This window comes from Lytechinus variegatus, chromosome 4 (assembly GCF_018143015.1).
Source record: "Lytechinus variegatus isolate NC3 chromosome 4, Lvar_3.0, whole genome shotgun sequence".
Classification (NCBI taxonomy): domain Eukaryota; kingdom Metazoa; phylum Echinodermata; class Echinoidea; order Temnopleuroida; family Toxopneustidae; genus Lytechinus; species Lytechinus variegatus.
Genome location: NC_054743.1, coordinates 39,182,092 through 39,208,766, shown reverse-complemented (window position 1 = coordinate 39,208,766; position 26,675 = coordinate 39,182,092). Strand labels below are relative to the sequence as shown.

The window sequence follows — 26,675 nt, the reverse complement described above, 5'->3', positions numbered from 1 at the left end:
GATTATTAAAAAAAAATCAATTTGTAAATCAAACAAAAATAAAAACAGCTCGATGTCAGACCTGAAATATGCTAGTATATTCATTTCAAAACAGGATATTTTAAAGCTCAATTTCAGCCTACTGAGCAAGATCTGTATCCCATCGAACGGGCAAAGCGAACAGGAATTAAGCTCAAGCGAAAATTTTGTATGACATGAAAGCTTATTTTTGTTTTTCAAGTCTTCCCCTCACCCTTTTTTATTCACTCGTTTTCCTCCTCTTTTTTCTTCTTCTCTTTTCTCCACTCCCTTCCCTTTCTTTTTTTCCTCCCTTTTTTACTTAGCAGCCCGGGGGGGGGGGGTGAACCCCCTAATTATATATACCCTATCTCCGTAGATTTACTACTACCCATATGGGCCGTGGAGGAACCAAATTTTTAAACGTCTCTACCTAAAAAATAATTCAAAATAATTTACTTTGCAGTACTGCGAAGTATGACGAATAGGTCATCAACAACGAATTTAGGGGGGACCGTCCCCCCTCCTCAAATTTAGGGGGACACGTCCCCCCCCCGTTTCCGCTGCTATGGATACTAGGTATAAATTTGAAACACACGCACGCATGTTTACTGAGATACGCAGCTTTTTTTTATTTATTCAAAACATGTTTAAATTATCCAGTTTTAGATTAAAAAAAAAAATCTGCTCGCTCTTCGCGCTCACATTATTGATGTAGGATCCCCAATTACCCATCCTTTTCATGATTTACAAAACATGATCTATAAATCTCAATGTTTCCCTCGCGCTTCGCGCTCGTATTGTTTAGTTTTAAAAGTGCTCAGAGTGTCATTTTTTAGGTCGAAATGTCAAAAAAAATCAGCTCGCGCTTTGTGCTCGCTTTATTTGACTTATCAAATATATATTGACTTCATGGCTAACTACAAACAGTCCACATGTCTCTTTTCGATCAGTTAAATACGCATCTTGTTCAGGATCACAAACATTGCCCAGAATGTTCGATTTTCAGGACAAAATGCATGAAATTTCCCCAAAGTAGCTCGCGCTTAGCGCTTGCACTATTTGAATATGGCTTATAAGATTACTATATAATTATGTGCGTTATATATTGCTAAGAAGTGACTATTACGAAGAACCAAACAAAAATCAACTTTGAGTGGCCGATCATAAAATCATGGGTGACCCCCCCCCCTATTGGCAAAAGCTGGATCCGCCCCTGAATGTAGGCCTACTTCATCATCCCCTGCCAAAGGGGGTATTCTTCTAAATATAACATTAATTCCTGCTTATTAAAAAAATAACATACTATTCTTTTTATCATAATATATGGGGGAAATCTTTTACTTGAGTAAAAAGATTTGAAAAATCAGACAAGCATATAAAGTTGATTTTTTATAAATCGGATATAAAAAAGTAATGACAATTTAGATTTTGTAGGTGAGGGAAGTTTTCTTTGAGAATAATAATAATTTAAATACTGTTCTTATTTTTTGTTGTCGGAAACAAAGTTTGATTCATTCATGAACATTGCTACACCTATTGTGATTAGATAGTCTCCATACATGTGTGATATGCTAATGATAAAAGAAAATGATAAAAAAGATAATGTCCCTGTTTCCTCTATGCAAACAAAGTATGTTTCTTTTTTCGAATTTTCTCATTTCTTTACTGCGAAAAATAGGCATATTCCCCATCCTTATACTGTCTTGTTTCTATAAAATCTTTCCATTCCATTCCCTTTCCTCGATTTGATTGAGCTAATTGAGCGCTATGAGACTTTTAAGTGACTTTTCAGAATACCAAAATGCAAACTGAGCGCCAATTAACGGACTATGTCAATAAAATTTGGTGAAATTTAAAGGACAAGTCCACCCCAACAAAAACTTGATTTGAATAAAAAGAGAAAAATTCAACAAGCACAACACTGAAAATTTCATCAAAATCGGATGTAAAATAAAAAAGTTATGGCATTTTAAAGTTTCACTTATTTTCAACAAAATATTTTTATGAACAAGCCAGTTACATCCAGATACAGGGGGTATAACTTTTGTATTTTATTCCGGGATTTTATTATATGAAATATTTTGATTTTCTCGTCTTTGTCATGTAAAATGAAGTTTCATTCCTCCCTAAACACGTGGAATTCCATTATTTTAACATTTTGTGCTTCAGGCAAGGATGTCCTAATTGTCAAATTTGTAAAAATTGAAATATTGTATAATTCAAACAATAAAAAACAAAAGAAATAGTGAGTGAGTGACATCATCGACTCTCTCATTTGAATGTAACTGGCTCGTTCATATAACTATTTTGTTGAAAATAAGCGAAACTTTGAAATGTCATAACTTTCTTATTTTACATCCGATTTTGATAAAATTTTCAGCATTGTGCTTGTCTGATTTTTCTCTATTGATTCAAATCAACATTTTTCTGAGGTGGACTTGACCTTTAAGTTAGATGCATGGATTCTGGGTGAAAGAGGTGCATGTATAAATCATCTTTTTGGGGGCGTTCTCGTGGGGTCTAAAATGCAAAATTGCTTCTATTGCTTATTCCTCGAGACCTTTCAAATGAGTGAACTTCAAAAAAAAATCAAGCACATGGGTCATGAACCCTTTTTAATTTTTGCATATTTGAAATAATAGGTGCAGCCAACTCTGCATATAATTTGCACTAGCTCTGGTGCGCATGTGCGTTGCTATTGCCGCACTTTTACTTCCGCCTTGTTTGCGCGATGACTGAAGCCGGTTCTTTGGCGAAATATGGATCAAAATCCAGACAGTTTTTTCGTTGTTCAAGGTCGTAGGACACCCGTCAGGTAATTATGATTTTTCTTTACGTACTTTCATTACAGTATTATTGTATTGTGCATTTTCCTGCATTTTGTATACAGATATTTATGTTTCTGATTCGTGAAGACTAAAGACAGTCACGGTCGTGGAGAGCGGTCGCTAAGGTATTTTTGAACGAGATCTCCGGCCGCGTCGGCTTGGAGTTTGCGTGGAGGGCTGACCTGACGTAGAACTTGTGCATTGCATGGATTATGGGGGACATATCCGTACCGTATGTTGTTGGACACCCGTCCGAAATGTGGAAATTATTAATATTAACCATTCCTTAGTTTGGGGTCGATTTTCTTTGATTGGAATGGGTTTGCACTGTTCTATCTGTGAGTGTGACTGCCTCAGCCTCAGGTCTCAGTCGATGACAATTCAGATGCTGAACTTGAGTTGAATTAAATGAAGTGAAGTGATGATTACCGCTGCGCTGATCTGCTGATGGCGCTGCTGACGTCGTGTCGTCATGGTCGTTGAGTGCCCAACAAGACTGAGCTGAGGTGTTATTCTGAACATTGTCTTTTAATTGGGAATTTCACCATATTTTTATTCTTTTTCTCTGAGATATGCAGAGCTACCAAGTCTCACGCATTGTGCGTGAGACTCACGCATTCAGGGTCCGTCTCACGATCTCACGCATGGCATCCATTTTTCTCACGCATCGGGACCCGACAGAAAAAAAAGAGAAAAAGTAGCATTATTCGCCAGATTATACGACTGGCTGACCGCCTTCGCGTCTAGCCTAGCCCGGCACGAGAGACGAATCAAAAGTGCAGTCAGCGCACGGCTAGTACGTGATACGATGAATAGCGTGCGTGCATCGCATGGTTTTGAACGTTTTGAAGCCCATCTCATGCGCGCGTGCGTTGCGCGCGCACCTTTTCGCAACGTATGAGTGTAAGTACTGGCCGCGCGCGCACAGAGACGTCGAGTCATAAAAATCTCGCGCATTACATTTTTTTGAACTTGGCATCTCTGGATATGACAAAATTGGTATTCTGGTGCCTTGGACTTAATGGTGGATGTCATAACAATTTTTTTCACAAAAATTGTCTCTTTTAACGTTCGCACACACCAAAAATAATGTGGCTTTAAATGCGTGTACCGGTAATCCTATACAAGCAAAAGTTATGCCAGGGGCAGGGAGAGAGCAGTCAAAAATTTTGTCATATCTTTTACTTTGCTGACTAATTCATTGTCAAGCATAGATCTACTCTTGATATTATTTAGATTAGATTGTGGCATTCAGGGGTTCAATACATGCAGCCATGCATAAAATCAAGGCATGATTGCATGCAACTCTCTCTATGAGCTGATCCTTTCACAGAATTTGGAGATAAGACACAGATATCTGGCTATATTCGCGAATATACCCAGTCATCATAAAGTTGGCAAGAATCCTACCTCCATATTATACGATATTGGAAAGATAAAGAGCAAGCAGAATCATTTTAAGGCAGTTTTTATGAATGGTAATTAGTGTACGGATGAATGGCTTGAGCCGGGCTGGAGTTGGCAATATGGCATCATTTACCGTATTTAGTTGATGTGTTACCATACTTGTAAGTGTGTCAAGGGTGCACATGGTTATCCTAATGGATGGTTGTCCATTTTTATCCAAATCTATTGAAAGTATCTCTTTCTTTTTACTACGTTTATTCTAACAGAGATAAAAGCACTGGATATCTGACCAACTCACAGCGAACCTTGAGCACAAAGAACTTGTCACAGACGTCTACTTTCCGCAACACCAAAAATGGTGCGTGGACAGGGAGAGAGTCATTTAGGGACACCAGGCAGTCTTGGACAGATGAGCCTTCACCGGAAAACCCTTATGAAGAAATTCAGGACAACCTCCGTGCCAAAAGTTCTGAGCTGAGCCTTGATCTACGTAGCCTCAACAGTAGCCTGAACAAAAGCCTCAATAAAAGCGTGACGTTCAATGAGACTCTAGATGACTACAAAAGGCCACGGGATGAAGATGAAAACAGTCTTGATGATACCTTTGAAGAGGAACTTCAGCGATTAATTGCAAATGATGCTCATGAGAATCACCTCCATGAACAAAGCCTTGCCGGCAAGGCCAAAAGTAAAGCCACTGCGCAGTGGTTTACTGATCCCATCCATCTGTCTCAAGAAACGGAGTATCCTGTTTTCAAAAGCCTTGGCGCCAAGGAACACACAGTGTCATCAGTAAAAAGGACTACAGGTATGCTAGGTACAGAGATGGCACAGAAAAAGGTTGCATCAAGTATCTCGTCTGATGAAGAAGTGAGAAGATATTTCCCGGCGACATTCAACGAAGTGCCTGCAGTCATGCAAACCCTGACTCCCCCGCCACCCATGGACTCCAGCACCCGAAGTGTAGTAGACAGGACTACAAGGAGTGTTATGAGTGATGCTGGTCCGAGGAGGACTGGTTCTAGCAGACCTCCTCTCCCTAATGGCAGATCAATGAGTGCCTCTGACAGGCATCACAACCTGAAAGCTATGAATAGGAGTTCATCTCGGAATGGCTTTCCAGCTAATGGCATGTCCCTCAGACTCTCACAGGGTGTCTCCACTCAGGATCCGCAGTTGAAGGCAGTGAAGGACTATAACTACTTAAAGGTAATTTTCAATCATTTCATATTACGAGCTGGCATTATTGGATCACATGATCACTTTATCTTTGGGTCCCTACTAGGTGAAACCCCTCTTGTGTACATGGTATTATTATAACTTGATCTGTAATGAACATGGTAGCCTCTCACCCAGAAATGCAATGTCTGGGTGAGATGCTGCCTCAAACAAATTCTGTCATCCCATTGTTAGCATGCTACATGTGTGACATTCTTGTGAGCTTTGCAAATACCATAATAGAGACCATTTTATGATTATGCATTCAAATAACAATGACTGTTTTGGTTTAAAGAATTAAAACTAAAATTATCAGTACTGGTATCAAATATTGATTGAAATGTCTTTTTTCTCTTAATAACTCACTTTTTTTCAAATTAGTCTTTATAATATTAGATATCGTAAGTTTTCACTTCATTAGTGATGTAACTTTATGTATTGATTTAATTTTTATTTAGTATTTTAAGATAAAGGTTTATTGTATGATTTAGATAAGATTTAATGTATTAGTTATTAAATATATTTTGTAAAGCGCATAGAGAATCTTTTGACTATTATGCGCTATATGAATTTCAAATATTATTTATTAATAATAACACAGTTCTCGTATAACACATGCCACATTTTGACATAATGTCCCTATGCACTTGAATTTAGCCCCACACCGTTTAGCACCCTTTGTTTCAAAGTCAGAAGACTATTCCACTGGGCCACAATGCTCCAACCATACACCAGTGTTTGAAATTGAGAGCAATTTTCTATCCCATCTACGAGATAAGAAAAATCTGCTAATAATAATTCCACTTTTATTTACCTCAGGCATCCCAGCAGTTCATAGATGAGAGGGTTGTTGCATCTCCTTTTGAGTATGAGTTGTCTAAGCTCCGCATGGAGCGGCTCAGGATAGAGGAGCAAAGAATCTTGGAAACCAAGCGGCAGGAGGAGCTGGAGCGGATCAGAGGGCCAGTCCCAAAGTGGTAAGGTTCCCCCTAAAACTTGCAGGGGAGCACTTGATTTGATAAAACGATTCTAACATTACTTGCGGCCAATCAGATACAGGGGGTACGTGTATTTCAGTGCTTTTGTTCACATGTTTCTGACTTTCACTGACAAACTGCTTTGTGAAATGCTCTCCAGGGGCCCATTTCAAGCAGGACTTACAACTGTTGTAACTTGGCTATTATGACAACTACCATGGTAACAGAGCTCAGCAGTCAATCAGAATCCAAGTTTCCATGGTAGTTGCCGTAATGTCAAACTAACCATAGTTATAACTCTTTATGAAATGGGTCCCTGGTTTACTCAAAGATGAAGATTAGTTGGGTCTCAAGGGAATTTGGGAAACAAAGACTCTTCTAAAATAAATCTGAATCCAATTTGCTACAGAGCAGCTATTGGCTGGTGCAATGTGATGTGGCATTAAAATCGAATGTCATGATATTCAAATACATGTATGTAGCAAGTTTTCTGAATCCATATGTATCTGGCTTGAAAATTTTCCTGCTGAGTATTCACCATCGTTCTCATTGCTTACTGGTTTTAGGTGTTTGTTCCTTGCTTCTTATTTCCACTTTTCTTCTATTCTTTTGATCTCACACTTGATGCAGGTATGAGCTGAAGACACCCAATTTCACCTACGAACATGCCAAGAACAATCAACTGAATAGCAGTAGGCAGAACTGGCAGAGCCTTTATGATTATCGCAACAAGCTGCTTTCTGCTTCCCAAGAGTTTGCCAAATCCACCAATTGATGATCCAATGATGCCTTTACGAACGGTGCTCTCGATTAAGCAACATTTAAACAAATGCAAAGGTGAAGGTTATTTGGGAAAGAGTGGTCATTGTAACTGTCATTTTGTAGTGATGAAAGAATGGCTGGGCTTTAGAAATTCTGTAGCGTATTGCATTCGATAGCCTCTGATTTGATCGCTCTATTCGATTGTGATAACTTGGCCCCTTTGCCAAAATTATACAATTGATCCAATCAATCCCAACTATGGAAAGAAATGGAAAGAAAATGTATTCCTGTCAACCATATTATGCCTTTATAAATTATATATTTGTTGTACTTTCATTTGATTAGTAAAAATATTTGCATATTACCCATATTATTAAAGGCCATCATATGGAATGCGTATCCATCAGCGTCTTCTGATTATGAGCAGGATTTTGCATGTTTTGACCTGACCAGTGTTTCCATAGTTGCGATTGATTGGATTGATTGCAATTCTTTGTAGGACGTGACGAAGATTTTCAAAACCTTGATTATTAATGGAGATAACATAGGTGTGTGAAGTATTGTTGTCTATATGGTAGTAGCTCAGGGGCCGGTTGCAGAAAGAGTGCGTTTAAACGCAAGTCAAAAAAACCAATCGCAAGTCCCAAATGCGCGCTGTTGATTGGTTGAAAATCAAGTTGCGCATGATTTTTTTAGAGTTGCGATTGATTGCAACTCTTTCTGCAACGGGCCCCAGGTCTTTTAAGGTAAAACTTAAAGATTCTGAACTTTATATCCATTGTTGGATTTTTGTAAACAATTCATTGTTATGTTGCTTTAATTTCCTGGCTATTATTGAAAAGCATTTGAATTGAGGACATACTAGAAATAGATCTAGGGGTCCAAAATACAATGGCATACTTGGGGTAAAAGAGCACAAGTTTGGGGTCAGAAGACCGCATGCATGTTCCCAAAATGTCCGGTAAAGGGGTACTTTTTCGCGGTACAAGTCCGGCCCAAAAATTGTAAAAAAAAAGGGGGTATATTTAAATTTTCACCCGGAGATTTCTTTAAAAAGGGGGTGTTTTTTTTTATCTCTCGCTTTGGACTCATGAGAAATTTTAAAAGGGGGTTATAAAATATCTGGAATAACATAGAAAATTGATCAAATCCCGGGATCAAATTCCTGAAATACCTGCTAGTTTTGAAAGCTCACTCAGGATGATTTCTTTTTGAAAAATAAAGAACGGACCTTTTGTTGGAATGGGAGCTCACCTGAGATAGGGGGTACGTTGAGCAGTGTTCCGGATTTAGGGGGTCTCCAAGGCAGAAAAACCCAGCGAAAAGCCCTTGAAAGGGGGGTTCAGAAATTTTGGCAGACCTTCGATAGGGGGGTGCTGTCAAAGGGAGGGAACGAGCATAGGTGTACCCTAAATAACACTGAGTGGGGGGCCGGGATGTGCACCCTCTTTCAGCGTGTGATTCAGAGGCAGATGTTATGAATCCATTGCTGATATTTGATTAAAAAATAAAAAAAAACTCCTTTACCCCTGCCCCCTCCTGAAAGTCCTCATGCCCATGCAGCTTTGGATAATCACTACTACTAGTAGATGATATATAAGGGACTACATGTATTAAAAATTGATTTTTATGAAGAGGATGAGAAATTGCAATATAAATAATCACCTTGAATTCAATGTATGTGCTGCTTTTAAAACATATTAATATATATATGTATTGTTTTATTCATGGTAATATCTATGTGGTAATGACATAAATATTGAAGAATTGCTCCCCCCTCAGATATAGAAGGCATTGCTAAACTTTGATTCTTACATGTATGTAGAGAGAGAAGGCAATATGAATAATCAGTATCTCCTTGAATGAATTGTATATGTGCTGCTTTTCAAGCATATGAATTATATGTATTGCTTTTCTCCCCTCCCCCTTTGTTTATGGCATCATCTACATGTCAGTGACATTTATACTTTTGTGTTCATACTAGACGAGTCCATTTATGAAAAAAAAAATCATGATATTATCAGTCATCTTCATATAAGATCTGTATGATAAAGAAGTTTCTTCGAACCATAACCAAATTCTCAGCAGTTAGCAATCATAGCATGATCTCCTATGCCTGAACTGCACTTTGAACAACTCTGGTATTATTGTGATGTCACTCAGTAAGTCATCCAATGTTATCATTTTTTATTTATATTTTATTTTTTTTTTGCTTTATTTCCAATTTTATTATTTTCTTTATTTCAAATATTTGTTAGTTCATTCATTCATTTTCTCTTCATATTTCATTAATTAATTATATTTTATTGATTTATTTTTGTTTAGAAGAAGAGGAAGTTATGAAGTTTTTTTTTAATGTTAACAGTCAGTGTTAAAATGTTGACATTAAGAGTTGGATATTGTGTTTTAATGACACTAAAATATCTTATTTCCCATCTACATGCCAAATTTTGAATATCACATTTGGCACAATTTTTAGGTGCACACAGAAAAGGACGAGAGAGAGAAAAGAGAGTTGTGACATCTGCAAGTGATTTATAGCAGCACAACATTAAACTTGAAAAATGTGTGTTAGGAACAGAGCAAACTTTTATCTACGCCTTGACAAGATGCTTTTATGTGTTTGTTTTAGATATTCTTATTGGGGGAATTCTCCACCCCAACAAAAAATTTATTTGAATTAAAATAGGAAAATCAAACAATATTAACGCTTCAAATTTCATCAAAATCTGATGTAAAGTATGACAATTTGAAGTTTTGCTCATTTTACAATACAGCTCTTTACACTTTCTTTTTGGATTGCAAATTATGTGAGAACCGATGTCATCTAATCTTTTTTATTTCATTATATGAAATATAACCTTTTTATGATCTCACCTTTTATAATGTGGAATGTCCATTATTATAACCTAACAAATGTATTGTAAAATGTATGTCGAAACTTTCCCCTGATTTCGTTGAAATTTTCAGCTGTATGTTTGTTTGATTTTTTAAAAATTCAAGTAAGTTTTTTGTTAGGGTGGACTAAGAATATTGAGAACCCACTAGCCTGTCCCTTAAAACCATCATAATTTAAGTATTGTGAATGCCAGTAGAAATGTCTGTTATATAAATGAGAGCTGTGACACAATCAATAGAAGAATGTGTTGGTTTTGTGGAACAGCCCCAATCTTTCATCTCTTCTTTTTGATTATGATTACGTTACTATCTATGCATTTAAATGTATTCCAATCAATCCTGCCAATAAATGCATATTTTGATATGCATTATTTATGATGAAAGAATAAAGAGTGAGAAGTATTAAATCGTGTGAAGATATCTGATTTGTTTCTGGTCTGTCAAAGGTGACTGCACACCTTACGATTGGTCTGAGACCCCATTTTGGAATAAAACGTAGTATAATTTGATTCTAATATTGAAACATGGAATATCTTACTGTGTAATGTTCTAAATCATCGCACAAATACCTATGTTCCTATCTGTGACAATGCTATCATCCTTCTTAGAATAAAGGCGAATTTAATATCTAGTTGTAATGATGTCATAGCAGTCATATGATTGGCTACGATTTGAAACTAATTTGAACTTTACTCCAAAATAAAGGCTTGCAATCTTTCATGATGGTTATATTAGTTTTATTTCAATTAATTCAAACCTCAAATAAAATGATATTTTCCATTCATATTTTCAGAAAATGAGTAAAATGCGATCTGTTCCAAAATCGGATCGGGAACAGTCGTACGGGGTGCGGTGGCCTTAAAAGAAAATGAGGACATTTATGATCCACAATTACTTGCCATCAACAGATATTCACCCAATCGGGGGGGGGGGGGGGTTCACAAAGAGTTTAAGCAGACTTTATAAGAGTTGCACTTGAATTTCCAGTGGCGTGCTGTATAAAAGGCATCATCGCATTGGCCAAATCGTTCTTAGAGTACGCATGCTACTGCATATTATCCATAAGATTGTGTGTTGCATATCATGTGCGCACCAGCACTAAGCAAGTCATACTTAACTTTTTGTGGAACACCTCCCCTGGATTTTCTAACTGGTTTTTCAAAAGATAGAGATCTAGCAATAGGTTGTATTACGTGTATTTAAAAAAAGAAATTCTCAGTACTTCGATGTGAGAGCAGGATTCTACGTCAAATACGAATTTGGCCAATCCAAAACACACGATTCCAGTAGTTACTTGTTTTAGCTCTCGAACAATTAGAGGAGTAATTGGGTTGGTTTGAAGGAATGTTCAGGAGCAGAATTAGGGGAATAGGGACTAGCAATGTAATTTGAATGGAATTGGAACCAATGACCCTCCGCTTGAAACGTGAGGGTATAAAGTAACCACTAGACCACACACTCCAATGAATTTTTTCTTACTGAACTGGGATTTGAACCGACGACCCTCCGATTGAAAGACAAGGGTATAAACTACTAGGCCACACGCTTACACTAACTCTCCTGGTGCCCGTTAAAAGTACTTCAATGGGCCCCGGAACATATTACTTAAAACTTTTTTGAAATACAACTTCTGTTACCTCGTAAAGATACATTCATTCAATCAGTGATAAACTAGCAATTACAATTCACACATACAATCAATGTCACAATTTACAACTGTCATCTACTCAATTGTGTTATTTATTACATATAATTGGAATGGCATTATGAAACAAAATAATACTCTTATGTACAATTACATAGCTATTTCATATAATATATTACTATTTTACAACCCAAAACATTCCAAAGGAAAAAAACAAGTTTTTGGAAGACCCATAAGTACTAAACTGTGTATGAACCAAGGAACCATGAATAACTGGGTAAGGTAAACAGGGATAAATGAGAAAGAGTTGCTATTGTAATGTCTGCACGTTATTGGACCAGATTCTGGAAGATGCATTAAAAAAGGTAAGGTATCAATTAACTTCATACCAGTGCAAAATTCTGTTATGAATTAGTGCAATAAATTTAGTCAAAATGAGAAATTAAAAAAAAAGGATATAATGCCAGTAAAGTAATATGTAAATACATGGTGAATATCAAGAATATAATCTGGTAAAGATGATGGTCAAATTATAACTTATGGGGCAAGCTGGAAGTAGATATCTTTACCGAAGCAAAGCTGAAAAACGAGTGTGCGTACTATATATCAAGTTTCCCTAGAAAGTGATAGTTTTCCTTGTCTATGCAATAGAAGTTAACATGGAAAGTGTTACAGAAATCGATAAGGAATGCAACATATCTTTTTCAATAATCTACATTTCGTTGGCTTGGGATGAATACCCTTCCTATGCTGTGCAATTTTTCACTGGGGTAGATTATCAGAAATCATGAAAAAAGTTGACCTACATATATTTGCATGACCTAGTAGTGGTCACTCATAATGGACAAGGTCACACAGCCAATTGTCCAAGTACAGTGCCCATGACATGCATATCAACACAGCTGAATGATGCGCGATTCGCCAGTTCAACCGTCCAACAAGGTTTGAAATGCATTAGATTCCTTTGTTATCTTACACTTCGTTTTCAAATATCAAAGATTATAGCCATATACTTTTAATAATCAAAGGTCTCAAATCAGTAATCCACAACTGGTGAGCATTTGATTAGTGCAAAAAGTAGTACTCGGTTGCCAATTGTTGGTAAACTGATCGAATACATCGACTGTTCAGAGTCCTACTCCCAAGCCTAATCTTTTTCAATAATCTACGTGTACACACAGGGGCGGATCCAGAGTTTTCCAAGGGGGGGCTCATTTTTCCAATGAAAATTTGACGAGCCCTCCACCCCCCCCCCAAAAAAAGTTTTCAATCTAAAATATTGGAGGTCAATTTGTCTACATAAAATTTGAAAAGCCCCCCCAAAAAAGTCATAACTTTCAAAACGGGGGGGGGGGGGGCACACTTGGGTAAAAACGGTATATTTACATTACAAATTTTGATTATAGCTCTCAAGGGGGGGGTGCACGAGCCGGCTATGTCCCCCCTCCTGGATCCGCCAGTGTGTACAAATAGCTTGTAATAGCACATCATGTCCGAAGGCCTGTTGCATAAAAGGAACTTTCATTGAATCCTTGATTTTGATCGGCTGTTGAGCATCGTTAACATGGTAGTTACCATTGGTTGGTAGGGTAAGCATAATAGTAGCTTTTATGCAATGGGGCCCTAATATGTAGTTAGAGATAACAAAATAAAAGCTTTTCAATCTAAAAAAAAAAGTTTTCAATCTAAAATATTGGAGGTCAATTTGTCTACATAAAATTTGAAAAGCCCCCCCAAAAAGTCATAACTTTCAAAAGGGGGGGGGGGGCACACTTGGGTAAAAACGGTATATTTACATTACAAATTTTGATTATAGCTCTCAAGGGGGGGGGTGCACGAGCCGGCTATGCCCCCCCTCCTGGATCCGCCAGTGTGTACAAATAGCTTGTAATAGCACATCATGTCCGAAGGCCTGTTGCATAAAAGGAACTTTCATTGAATCCTTGATTTTGATTGGCTGTTGAGCACCGTTAACATGGTAGTTACCATTGGTTGGTAGGGTAAGCATAATAGTAGCTTTCATGCAAAGGGGCCCTAATACGTAGTTAGAGATAACAAAATAAAAGCTTTCAAGGTGTTTACTAGATGCCTTCTGAAAATAACTTGTGTCCTTGGTTACTTTCCGCCGTGATACAGATTGAAGCAAAACTTGCTGGAAATAACTTAAAATGCCTGTCAATGTGCAGGTAAGTGGGAAATAAGACGAAGCTGAATAAATTTTTGGATGCTACATGTAAATACAACAAATTCAGATTCACTGACCAATCTGCAAAAGTACAGCTGATGTCATGTGATCAATGCACATGCAAGGTCGCTTTTGTTTCGTCTGGCAACAAGCACCAAATATGAACATATCTAGGGCTTGACTAGAGGATAAGTGAATACTGCATTACTGACGGCACATTCACTGTAATAAAGATGAAAGCATTATTCTCAGGAGGGAAATAATAATAACAATAGCAGGGCGAGCTAGGAGAACAGTTTTCAGAACTGGGGTGGCTACCCTGGGTATATATACCATTATTATCATAATTGTAGTTTCTTTAAAGGCTCTTCAGGGGGAGGGGGCGTTTCATAAAGAGTTAAGTGTGACTTAGCATCATTGTTGAATACTGATGCGCACATGATATGTGATGCGCAATCTTAATGATTATCACAAAGTATATTGTAGCTCTCGTCCTCTTTACATGATTGACCGATGCGATGATGCCTTTTATACCGCACGCAACTGGGAATTTAAGTGCAACCCCAAATCACACTTAACTCTCTGTGAGCCCCCCCCCCCCCGGAAATTTTGCAAGATTCATCTGGAACTCAAGGGTTTGACGTCTACATGTGTATAAGATCAAAGAATATATGTGCGTGGGAGCCACTTAATTATTGCTACGAACCAGATACCGCATAAAGCATATTATGCATTTTAAAAAAGAAAGTTTTACATGTAAGGGTAGAAGTGCTTTTTCCCCCATTCAGGTCCTTGAAATGGATTACTTTATCTCTTCATACCAAAGAGTACTCGAGAGTGGGTCATCAGGTGAATTTGTAAGCATAGGTGAGATACACCCGTCTGAAGATGAGGACGATAATGACGAAACTGAAGATGCTCATTGTAACCAAGGGGCACATTATCCCCTGGAGTCCTCGTTCCTCTGACGGACGATGGGGGGTATGTCCACTGGTGCTTTGGTTGGGAGGGGAAGACGAACTGGATTGACTAGGAACATTAGTTCTTTGTCTCACCCCATCACTGTTTGAACTGTCAGTGGTAGGCGGTGATTGGCTTACGGGTGGAGACGCGGAAGACTGATTGCTACCACTTGGAGTGTCAGGACTGTTTGTATCTGCAGCCACCTGTGGCTGGGCACTGCTGACTTCCGCTGGCTGCGAAGGCGTGGCTGGATTGTGGTTGGGGATGCCGAACTGTCCCTGGCCTGGCATCATGAAGTTCGGTGGTAAAGGCATAAAAGGGGGCTGCATCTGACCCATCCCCATACCGGGGTTCATCATGTTGAAAGGGTGCGGTGGAAGGGGGGCAGGCACTTGGCCGTTGGCTGGGGCGGCGGCAGGTTCAGCGGCTGGAGGGGTTGATGGTGATTCCGATGTACTTGATTGCTTCTTCTCCTCTTTCTGTCAAAATAATCACAAAGTAAGAGAAAAATATCAGGGACACATGAAGGTAAATCTGATCCTCAATGACTTTTTAACATTAAAACATAATCATATATCTAATGGCTTGTTCTCCCAATACACAACGACCTTTGATACCCAGCAATTGATCTAAATATACATTAGTATACAAATAATGCACGTAAGCGCGAGCATACAGGGCCAAATAATGAACGATGTGCGAGAAGAGCCAATGGATATACCGCACCGAGGTCCGCAAGACTGAGTGTGGTATATCCATTTGGCGAGTCGAGCAGAGTTCATTATTTAGGTCCTCTATGCACAAGAATGCGTGTATTGTTTGTTTTATACAACCCCCCATGTTACTGGGTTGCCCAAATGCTATATTTTATCTATATTCTAGATAATTCAGATAATTCCAGACCTCGTACTATCCTGCACTCTAACGTCAGAGTACTTTTGGTATGACGGCAGAGTGCAGGATAGTGCGTTTTGGATGCAATAGTGCAATTCGCTGAATATCATGTGATCCGATTTGGACCAATTTGGACAACACACCTCTCAACAGGGTCACATCAACCAAATTCCTAGCGCTCACAATTGACGATGAATTAAAATGGAACATTCATATTCAAAATATATCCAAAACTGTATCGCGGAATGTTGGTATAATGAACAAACTTCGTCATTTCTTTCCAAAATCAACACTATTTACACTTTATTTCTCACTTATACTTCTACTTATACGTATTTCAATTAGGGAATACTGGCTTGGGGTAACGCCTACAAGAGTCTCATCGAAAAAAATGCTTATTCTACAGAAGAAGGTAAGGATTATACACAATGCTCCTTTTCGATGTCATACTGATGGTTTGTTCTACAAGTCAAATCTCCTCAAATTTCCGGATTTATTTCTTTTTTCAAACAGGACAATTCATGTACAAATTGAACACAAATAAACTACCAAACATTTTGATGATCATGTTTACAAAAAACAATGCTATTCACAATTATCCAACCCGACAATCCCGTCGCTTCCACCTTCCACGTACCCGTACTCTCTTCGCACAAAAAACAATTGCCTTCTATGGCCCCAAATACTGGAACTCACTCATCAATGACATCGTAAATGCTACCAGTTTGAACTGTTTTAAGATTAAACTGAAGAAACAAATTCTTGAATCATATAAAGCAAATTCCGATTGAGCAGTCGATAACCGATCCCCTTTACCCTCCTCTTTCTCCCCCCCCCCCCTTCCTCCCTGACCGTCTCTCTACCTCTCTACCTTGCTCTCTTCCGCTCAATCCCCTTCATCAGTCTTATGCCCTTCATTCTTTTGCTTTTTTTTTACTCCATCTTCCTTTCCTCTTTCAACCACATATGTGCACCACCTTGTCTATTTGATTAAATTATTCATCCAGTATCTCGGTATTTCTTCATCTACCATCACATCAACCTTTCTTTCTCCCTCTCTCTCTCATTTTCATTTTCGTTTATATCTGTACTACCAAATCTTTGATTACCCGGTAATTCTCTGAGGGGTCCACACCCAACAAGCCCTGCTTTTTAGTGGATCCTCCATTTACTCAACCTTATATATTGAAAAAAAAGAGTTATAAAGGTAGCCTTGCATTTTTTTCTTTTTTTAATCGAGAATGGCTTACACTTTGTTCTATTTTCCATTGTATATATTGTTATTGGTAATGTGATTATCACGTTATACAGTGTTCACCATAAACATTTAATACTTTTCTTGTATAGTCATATTGCTTGCAATGTACCGGTATATTCATTTGTATTGATTTGTATGGTTATCATTTTATATCTGTGCAATTATTTCTGATCTTATATTGAGTTGAGAAATGAAATAAACTTAAGACTTGAATCAGATTACAGAACATTCTTGGAAGTTGTATAACAAAGATTACTGAATTCCTTTAACTTAGAGGAATAATTAAAGCATTATTACCTTGAATTGGATTTGAGCGGCTAGCTCTGCAGCTTCTTTCTGCATTGCTGCTGACTTGGCTGTGACGGGAGGAAGGATGCTACGGTTCGGTGTTCCACAAGCCTCACATTTCCATTCTTGTGATCTAATACAATACATCAACATTACAAAAATGGTAAGAACTTCCGGTCATCTATTCTGAAAATTAAACGTGAGGTGGGTTGATCAGACATTGGATCATGGGGTTGTATCCGGAATGTTTTTGGTATTCTCTTGTTACCTTTACCTATATTTTTGTGACCTCTCACTATGGCAATGCATCAAACTTGTAAGCTGCTGCTCTTTTTTTCCAATTGTTATTTTCATCTTTTTATCATTTATGATTGGTTACAATGTCCATGGTTCATGATTGATTAGGAGTACATTTAATTGCAATTTTTCGAAATGCAACAAATATATATATATATCCGACCTCTCTTATCCGGCTTCCCCTTATCCGGATCTCTCTATTATCCAGACGCACACTTGCTGAGATTTTTTTTAAAATTCAATCTAGTAGCACGGTAAGTGAATAAATAATCTAAATAAATAATCTAAACTCAATCCTATAGGCAAACTCCTTTTGATTACATATATTTTCCAATATAGTCTACCTAAAACAACATTATTTTTCATGAACATATCTCACCCAAATCACTGAAAGAACTTAGGCAGGATAATTTTCCAGGAAATTGGGGCGCAGTGCAAACATTTCACTACATTCTCTTTTTGTTTCCCGACAAAACAACATACGTCTCGCTAGGCTTCAATACGGACAGCGCCATCTATCATGTTTAAGCCTACAGTCAGTATATCAATGGCTGACGTTGCGAAGCTGCGATAGAAACCGCGATGATCTAATTGTAAAACTTAGTTTCATTGAGTCATTCATTCTCTTTTTTTTGAGGTATGCTCGATTTATACCTCAATCCTTTGAGCAGGTAAATTATCCAACACTTTTGGCCACCAATCAATTTTATTTCTGTAAAAATACCGCCTATAATTTGCACTGACACTGCAGTGAATACTGTCTGTGCATGCCCACTAAATAGATTACGTGCAGCTACTATCGCGGGGGCAGCTGCGTGTATTTAATATTGGGTCTTCCAGATCCGGATAAATCCCTTATCCGGATTGGTGCTGGTCCCAACGTGTACGGATAAGAGAGGTCGGACTGTATATATATATATATATATATATATATATATATATACATATATAAATCAACATTAGAAATACTGAACTTAATCTGCCCCCTCTGGCTGTTAGATGGGTGTACAAAAAATGGCCCTTTTAGGGTTGATTACATTCTTTTGTAATAGACCTTAGGAATTGAAACATAATTATTCTTACTTTCTGGCAAGCACTTTTCTCTCGTCTGGTGTGTAGTCTAGTGAGCCTATAGCACCCTCACCCTTTGTTGGCATAAAGCCTATGATAGCCAGAAGCACTGTGCGAACTAGATAAAGAGAAGAGATAAAATATATAGGTTGCTCTTAAATCATCAACAATATCATAGAACTTAATTTATTGTAAAATTTAAATCATTATCAACAGAGATTCCTTCAGGAATATTTTATTATACTACTTTAGAATACTATGAAATGATTATGATCTTGTGAAGTATATGAAATTTTCAAAATTTATATTCTTCCGTAATAAAAAATAAAGCGAGTGGGAAGACTGTGTGATGAAAGAAAACATACTATATATACATGTGAATAAAATTCTCTGCCTAAAAAAAAAAATCATCAAACCTCAATCTGGAAAATAATAATAATATTGTCCAAAGATTGAGGGATAGTTATGGTATAAAGAGATATTAGTATTTGATATATTCATTATTACTGAATCTGAATATTAAGAAACAAAGACAGCAGATTGAAAGGACAGCTGGAATGCCTAGTAAGTAGTAGCTTGCCAAACAATAATATGGTAACAATGCTCAACTGTCAATCATACACAGTACATATTGTTGATTCCTTGCACTTTGAGTGTTAAGTATGGTCTACTTTGTATTGTCTTCCTCTAGCAAAAAGATTTTGGTGGTGTTGCAAGAAAATATTTGCGATCAATTGCAAATATTCTGTTGCCATTTTACAACTGACAGATCAACGTTAGCTGTAGCAAATCAGATTAAACTTCTTGTTTCAAGGAGCAAATTTGCAATCAATTACTAATTTGCAATTAACTATAAGACAAATGTTTGATTCAGGGACCAAAAATAGACTTGGGATCGATAAACTAAATCAAACATTGAGTTTTTAAAGAATAGCTTAAGATATGCAGGAGGAAATGTATGGAATAATTTAGATTGAGAACTCCAGAATGCAACTTCAATTGATACTTTTAAAAGGAAATATAAGAAAACACACTTCGCATAACACTCTCCGCTCTTTACTTTATACATCTCTATGCCGGTTTATGTTTTCTACTTTCAATTAAGCATTCATCACCCAGTGCACATGTATCTTTAGTTTTTTTTTATTTATCTATGTTTGTTAATACCTATGTCACTGTCTTTTTTTACTTTGTCTGAATTTGAATGTTTAATGCTATGTCACTCATTTTTTTATTACTATTTCTAAATTTAAATTATTTAATGCATTTTTTGCTGTACATTGTTAGATGTTTACTATTATACTTACTATTATAATTATAATGATAATCAAATGTTTCATTGAAATTACCATTATATGGCAAAGTAACCAAATGAAGTAAATGAAGAAGGGGGAGGGAGAAAAGGAAGAAATGTATGACTGGGGTGGAGAGCGAAGGGGAGGTGGGTGGTCAGGGGCCCATCTTACAAAGAGCTGCGGTTGATCCGATCAATCGCCAACTATGAAAAGCTGGCAGAGTCATCATATAAAACGCATGTTTGTTTTTCTAGATATGAATGTATATCCATAAATTTATTGATTTCTTGACAATTTGGTGTGTTCTCCTTTGTTTACAATGGCCATTTTGCAAATTTCCTGTAGAAAAACGTATGGCACTGATGGATTTCCATGGAGTTACGATTAATTGGATCAATCGCAACTCTTTGTAAGACGGGGCCCGGACGTCCACTTACTGCTCCATGACGGTTGCCATGTTTCAGGATGATGACCAGAGATGGACAGACAGATCTTGGTGCCGACTTCAAACCTTCCTGTGGGCTGATAACAAATAATGCAAAATGTATGAACATCTGTGTGTGCATACTCATACATGTACTGTATACAATGTTTGCCTTTTTTAATATATCAACAAGGACAATTTATCAAAGAAACTATATGTATATTCATCAAAAAGTGGCAAACATTGCACAGAACAAATGTGGAAAACTTCAAAATGCCACAGCTAACTCTCTTTAAAACTTGATTCATAATCTTTTAATCCCCATCTTATTTTTAGTCTTCATTTCCATATTGATTAATTTTTTTTAGAGTTGAATTAACAATACAGTATTCAAAACTTTATATCTTTTTTTTTTTCAATTGATGCTACAGAATGAGAGTACTCACTGTTAATAGCATGATACTGGGAGGTTTCATGGGATATTCTGGTGGTAGGGTGATACGACCATGATACACGCCCTTAGAGAAATCAGAGTCTGGTGGGCCTCTTACGGTGAAGTGCCATTCAAATAAATTGTCCTATTTATGCATTAGCAGAGAAGAGAAAAGAAAGTAAATATGAAATAAAAATATGTATAAACACAAAATACTGAGAACTGTAGATCCATACCCACATCAAAGGGTCCTTTTGTTGTACTATACAAATGATAATAGGTACCCATATCAAAGCATTTCTGTAGAAATAGACTCATGTCTATAGATTTTGAAATTCTAACCCTGAACAAATGAGGGGAAAAGGGAGAAACAAAACAAATGATGTAAGACCCAGGTCTAAGCAGCGTTCTCGCCAGAAAAAAATTCCGCATACATTCGTAATTCCGAAGCTTCGTAATTCCGAAGGTTCGGTTATTCCGAAGGTTCGTATTTCCGAAGGTTCGGAATTCCGAAGGTTCGTAATTCCGAAGGTTCGTCAATCCGAAAACGAAATAAGGTTCGTAATTCCGAAGGTTCGTTAATCCGAAAACGAAATAAGGTTCGTAATTCCGAAGGTTCGTTAATCCGAAAACAAAATAAGGTTCGTAATTCCGAAGGTTCGTTAATCCGAAAACGAAATAAGGTTCGTAATTCCGAAGGTTCGTTAATCCGAAAACGAAATAAGGTTCGTAATTCCGAAGGTTCGTTAATCCGAAAACGAAATAAGGTTCGTTAATCCGAAAATTAAATAAGGTTCGTATTTCCGAAAATGAAAATAATTCATTTTGGTAACAAAAACGATGTTGTCATTACAAGATTACACGATATTATGCAATGATAGTAATAACGATCGATGATACATGCGTGTGTTGGGGCCAAAGCATGTATTTCATTAAGAATATAGGCGCCCTGATCAAGCATAGGCTAATTTCGATTTTATCTGAGCAATTGCTGCCTAAGCAAATGGTTTAATTAAAGATGCAGGGGATCAAGTGTGTTGGAAGCGTGCGAGCAACCTCTAGATAATAGGATTTGTATTGGAGGGGATGTCATTTTTAATAACAGCTTCTGCTGGTGGTAATAAAAATAAAAATAATACTAATAATGATCCTTGTGAGATGTTGAAAGCGCGAATCGCAAGCTCAAACTATAGTAGACATTTCATGTAACAAGACGCGAAGTGAGCATTCGGAGCATTTTTTGTAATCGTGAGAAAGATGTGTATCTTTCTAAAGAATTAATGCGAGGGCGAGCTGTAATTTGTTTATATACTGACCTGGGGCCCGTTGCATGAAACTTTTTACCTGAGAAAACTCAGGTTGTTTTTACAGGAGTTTTTGCCCTGTGCTAAAGTCAATGGCGGAAATCAGACTAACCTTAGTTTTCAGTTTTTACCAGAGTTTTCTCAGGTAAAAAGTTTTATGCAACAGGCTTCAGAAAGTAATCTTTTAAGGACTGCATTTAGTGACTCATGAATAGAATATATATCTCACGAACTAAATAATGAGAGCGCGAACAGCAAGCTTAAAATTTGTGATATTCCAACCTGAAAACTGGACATTTCATACTTCTTTTTTTTGTAACCAGGAATAGAATGAGTTCCTCAATGAACAATACTTGATGCGAGCGAGAAACGTGAGCCAAATTTTTCCGATTTTCCAACCTAAAAACTGGACATTCTAAGCATTCTTGTAAAAAAATAATAATAGCTGGGAGAATAGTTTTCAGAACTGAAGTGGCTTCCCTGGGTAAATAATATCTATATCAATATTATCATTCTAGGCCCACATGAAATTTCCAAAAGTTTGAGCACGTGATTCGCTCGCAACATCTCACAAGGATGCCCTTTTAACAGTAATTGACCAAAAAGGTGAATTTTACATCTTCAGATTTGACTTTTCCCCCCAAACCGCTTGCTCTCTACGCTCGCAGAAATGAAACGTAAATATATAACTTTAGTGATCACTTAAAAAATTGTGCTCAATTTAGTTACTACAAAACACACAACCTCTTTACACAGATGATAATCTAATGGTGAAAATATCCGTTTGCACCAAATTGCCCCTTTTGGCCCCTTTTTTTTGCTTTGCCCCCCCCCCCAAAAAAATACTTTCCGCCGCCATTGGTTAAAACACGCATCGTCTTCATGGCTAACTGCAAAAAGTTCTTAAAATGTCCCCTTTAGATCAGGTCAGAGCTTATATATTTAAAAATTCTGTTCGCGCTTCTTGCTAGCAGTTATTATCTAAATTTAGTTACATAGGCATCTCGCTTTGAAGATCACAAACATATTAAAATATATATATAGCTCGCGCTCGCATTATTTAAGAAGGGTTTATCATGTTATTACATATTTACTTTATTTTATAAGGATAAAGCTAATTATTGACTGTTAGGACTACCCTTTCAAAGAAACAAACAAAAATAAACTTTAAACTGCCGATCAAGGAAAATATGGCTAAAAAAAATTGTCCCCCCCCCTCTATTTGACGAGAGTTTGATCCGCCGGGAGGGAGGCAGGGGACATCAAAAATGAAATAACAAACAGGGGAATTAATATTTTCCCAAATGGGAAAGTTCCTTTTTCAAAAATAAATATGCCGTTTTTCATGTTTTTTTTTAAATAAAATACTCTTTTTAAAGTATACAAGTTAAGTTTTCAGGGCTGGAATATTGAAAATTTTCAGCTTGCGCTTCGCACTCTCATTCGATTGGTGAAATATGCATCCTAAAGAGGTCACTAAATGCTTTCTTTAACATGTTTCTTTTCTGGTCAGTATGTTTAAGCTCGCGTTTTGCGCTCGTGTTAATTCTTTAGTTAGATGCACATCTTTTTAATGACAGCAGAAATCTGCTCGGATTTTTAAAAACTAATTTTCATTTTTTATTGAAATAACCTAAAGTTTTAGCTTGTGATTCACGCTCGCAACACCTCGCAATAATGCCATTTTAAGAATAATTGACCACAAAAAAGTTATACAACTTCACCTTTGAATTTGTTTTACCAAGCCGCTCGCTCATTATACTCTCTCCCGAAAAATAAAGCCTAAATATACATTTTGCCATAATAAGAAGTCACTTCAAAAAAGTTTTTCTCTACTTAATCACTATCAAACACACAATGACTTCAAGCAGATGATAATCTTAAGGTGAAAATATCACCAAAGTGCCCTTTTGACGTATGAGTTTCATTTTTTGGCTTTACCCCCAACGAAAATTCGTTCTGCCGCCCTTGCCTTCGCATCCTCATAATAATTGAACGGCAACAGTGTCCCCGCCCCCCTCCCCTTGCCTCTGCCTCTGCTTTCCCGGTTTTCATTTTTCGGATTAACGAACCGTATTTTGTTTTCGGATTAACGAACCTTATTTTGTTTTCGGATTAACGAACCTTATTTCGTTTTCGGATTAACGAACCTTCGGAAAAACAAACCTTATTTCGTTTTCGGATTAACGAACCTTCGGAAAAACGAACCTTATTTCGTTTTCGGATCAACGAACCTTCGGAACAACGAACCTTTTTTCGTTTTCGGATTAACGAACCTTCGGAACAACGAACCTTATTTCGTTTTCGGATTAACGAACCTTCGGAACAACGAACCTTATTTCGTTTTCGGATTATCGAACCTTCGGAATAACGAATCGTCGGAATTACGCCACAAATGTTCGGATTAACGAACCCTTTTTCGCTTTCGGATTAACGAACATCGAGGTATAGGCAATTTACGTGTTTCGGAATTACGAACCTTCGGAATAAAGAACCTTCGGAATTACGAAGCTTCGGAATTACGAAGTGTAACCAAAAATTCACCCATGTCGGGGACTTGTGCTGCCACTCCCGGGGGGTGGGTGCGGGAGGGGGGTTCACCCCTCCCTCGCGGAGCGCGGAAGCGACGGCCTTTTCATGAAATAGAGACGCCAAGGAAGCCCCATTGTGGCGTATTTTTAAGCCCACACAAATGCACATAAATGTTAGGCCTGGGAGTAAACATCGATTGATCAAATGATTCGATTGGCATGCCGCCAATCACCAATCGATTAGCAAAATTTACACAAATCGAATGTTCGGCAGATCCCGATTATGACATTGGGAGAACTCGAATACCCAAGTAATAATAACAAAATGACAAGAAAACAATGATGGCACTTCATACAGGTTTAAAAATTATGGTACCGAGAGAATTTTTCAAAAATAATCAATGATTGTATTACATTCACAGTTACACACCAACATGAAAGCGCTCCAAATTTTTTTTAATCCCACCCAACCTTGCCCTCGATACACAAAATGAGTTCATTGTCTGCGTGCACAAAACAATAAGAAAACACACAACCAATCTCACTTGAGCTGATTGGACCTTCGGATAGCCAATGAAACTTTTGGGGAAACAAAGAAGAAGGCAGTGGTTCCCTTATCAGGAGAGGTCATGACTTCAGAAATAAATTGACCCCTCCCCCATCTGTGTGTGTGTGAGGGAGAGAGAGAAAGATAAGGGTGGGAGCCGGAGAATTCCTTTGTTTCAAAACAATAATGCAACCTTTTTTCTATCCCCCTCACACAATGAAAACTACATTCCAACATGCGCCCGTCTTCACCGGTACTTTCTCGACTAGTCTTCAAAAATAGACCCAGTTATACATGTAGGTTCAAATGATAAAAAATCATAATTTTATAAGGTATTTCAAATTAAATATTTTTCAAAATATTTTTTTGAAATACATGTGTAGAATCGTGGACAGTGCCACAAGTGGGGGCGGGGACATGGTGTGGGCAAGGGATGAAATTGTTCAAGAAATGCTCCACCTGGGGTCAGTCTCAAAGAATAGTTCATGAATGAGTTGTTTACATCTTTGGACTTTACACTGGCTGTTCAATCTGGGCTGATCATTCATATGCAGGGGTGTGGCACTTGGAGGGATGCATGTATAATACCTACTTTCATTTATTCTAAACATGTGACTTTGATGGAGATTTCACCATAAAGTAGGTCAACTATTGTGACTTAAAAGACCTGATTCCCGACGAACAATCGAATCATTCGATTATTTTTTCAGGAAATAATTGAATGGTAAAAATGACAATCGTCCCAGGCCTAACATCCATGCACCATAGCGGTCACGCACAGTTCTCAAACTCCTTTGCTATTCGTTCATTGTGTGCAGAGAGGGCGGGATAAAATGACAAACACAGTACTCCTTTGCTATTCGTTCATTGTGTGTATAGAGGGCGGGATAAATGACAAACACAGTACAAGTACATGTTCCTTGTATGTACATTCAATGCATTTATTCCAAGTTCAGTAAGCGCAGCTACCGGTAGGTCATAGAGCATAGCCGGTGTGATGTGCGGGGCAGACGGGGGAATAGGCAACGGAACGACCGTACCGTGCCGTCATATGCCCGCAATAGCAGCCGCGAGCTAGCTGGGCGCCTTGCCACTTTCCTAGCCGTAGTAGGCCTGTAAGTGGTCTTAAGTTGGTGGGACTTCGGCGCAACCCGATAAATGAAGTTGATATCACTAAGATGAGTTCATGGAGTGTATTATTTTTTCTGAATATTTCCATTTAATTTTTCCACGCATGTCGCCACGCATGTCGCTGAAATTTTACGCATGGTTCCACTTGGTCTCCATTTCCGCACGCATGGTGCTAACACTGGCGAGAACGCTGATTAAAAAAACAGGACAATGACAGAAAGTCGGGAAATCGTATTTTTGATGGCCAAAATCGTACTGTCGTATTTTACTTGTTTTATCGTACTAAATACGATAAAATTGTACTGGTTGGCATCTCTGA

At 37.7% G+C, this 26,675-nt stretch overlaps 2 protein-coding genes across 2 annotated transcripts in view; one reads left to right on the top strand and one right to left on the bottom strand.

Annotated features, from left to right (window-relative positions):
* Window positions 1-2,690: 2,690 nt before the first annotated feature.
* On the top strand, window positions 2,691-7,407 carry LOC121414018. The gene is made up of 4 exons (XM_041607058.1): window positions 2,691-2,815; window positions 4,502-5,444; window positions 6,273-6,430; window positions 7,061-7,407. Exons 1-4 carry the CDS (start codon window positions 2,760-2,762, stop codon window positions 7,203-7,205), a joined length of 1,302 nt encoding a protein of 433 aa, XP_041462992.1. The 5' UTR covers window positions 2,691-2,759; the 3' UTR covers window positions 7,206-7,407.
* Window positions 7,408-14,706: 7,299 nt separating this feature from the next.
* Window positions 14,707-26,675, bottom strand: part of LOC121414017 (ubiquitin-conjugating enzyme E2 J1-like) — a 28,326-nt gene continuing 16,357 nt past the window's right edge. The window contains exons 3-7 of the mRNA XM_041607057.1: window positions 20,857-20,988; window positions 20,424-20,508; window positions 18,704-18,809; window positions 17,333-17,456; window positions 14,707-15,362 (exon numbers count right to left, since the gene is read on the bottom strand). Coding sequence (XP_041462991.1) covers window positions 14,766-15,362; window positions 17,333-17,456; window positions 18,704-18,809; window positions 20,424-20,508; window positions 20,857-20,988 — 1,044 coding nt within the window. The 3' untranslated portion in view covers window positions 14,707-14,765. The remainder of the gene's footprint in view (window positions 15,363-17,332; window positions 17,457-18,703; window positions 18,810-20,423; window positions 20,509-20,856; window positions 20,989-26,675) is intronic.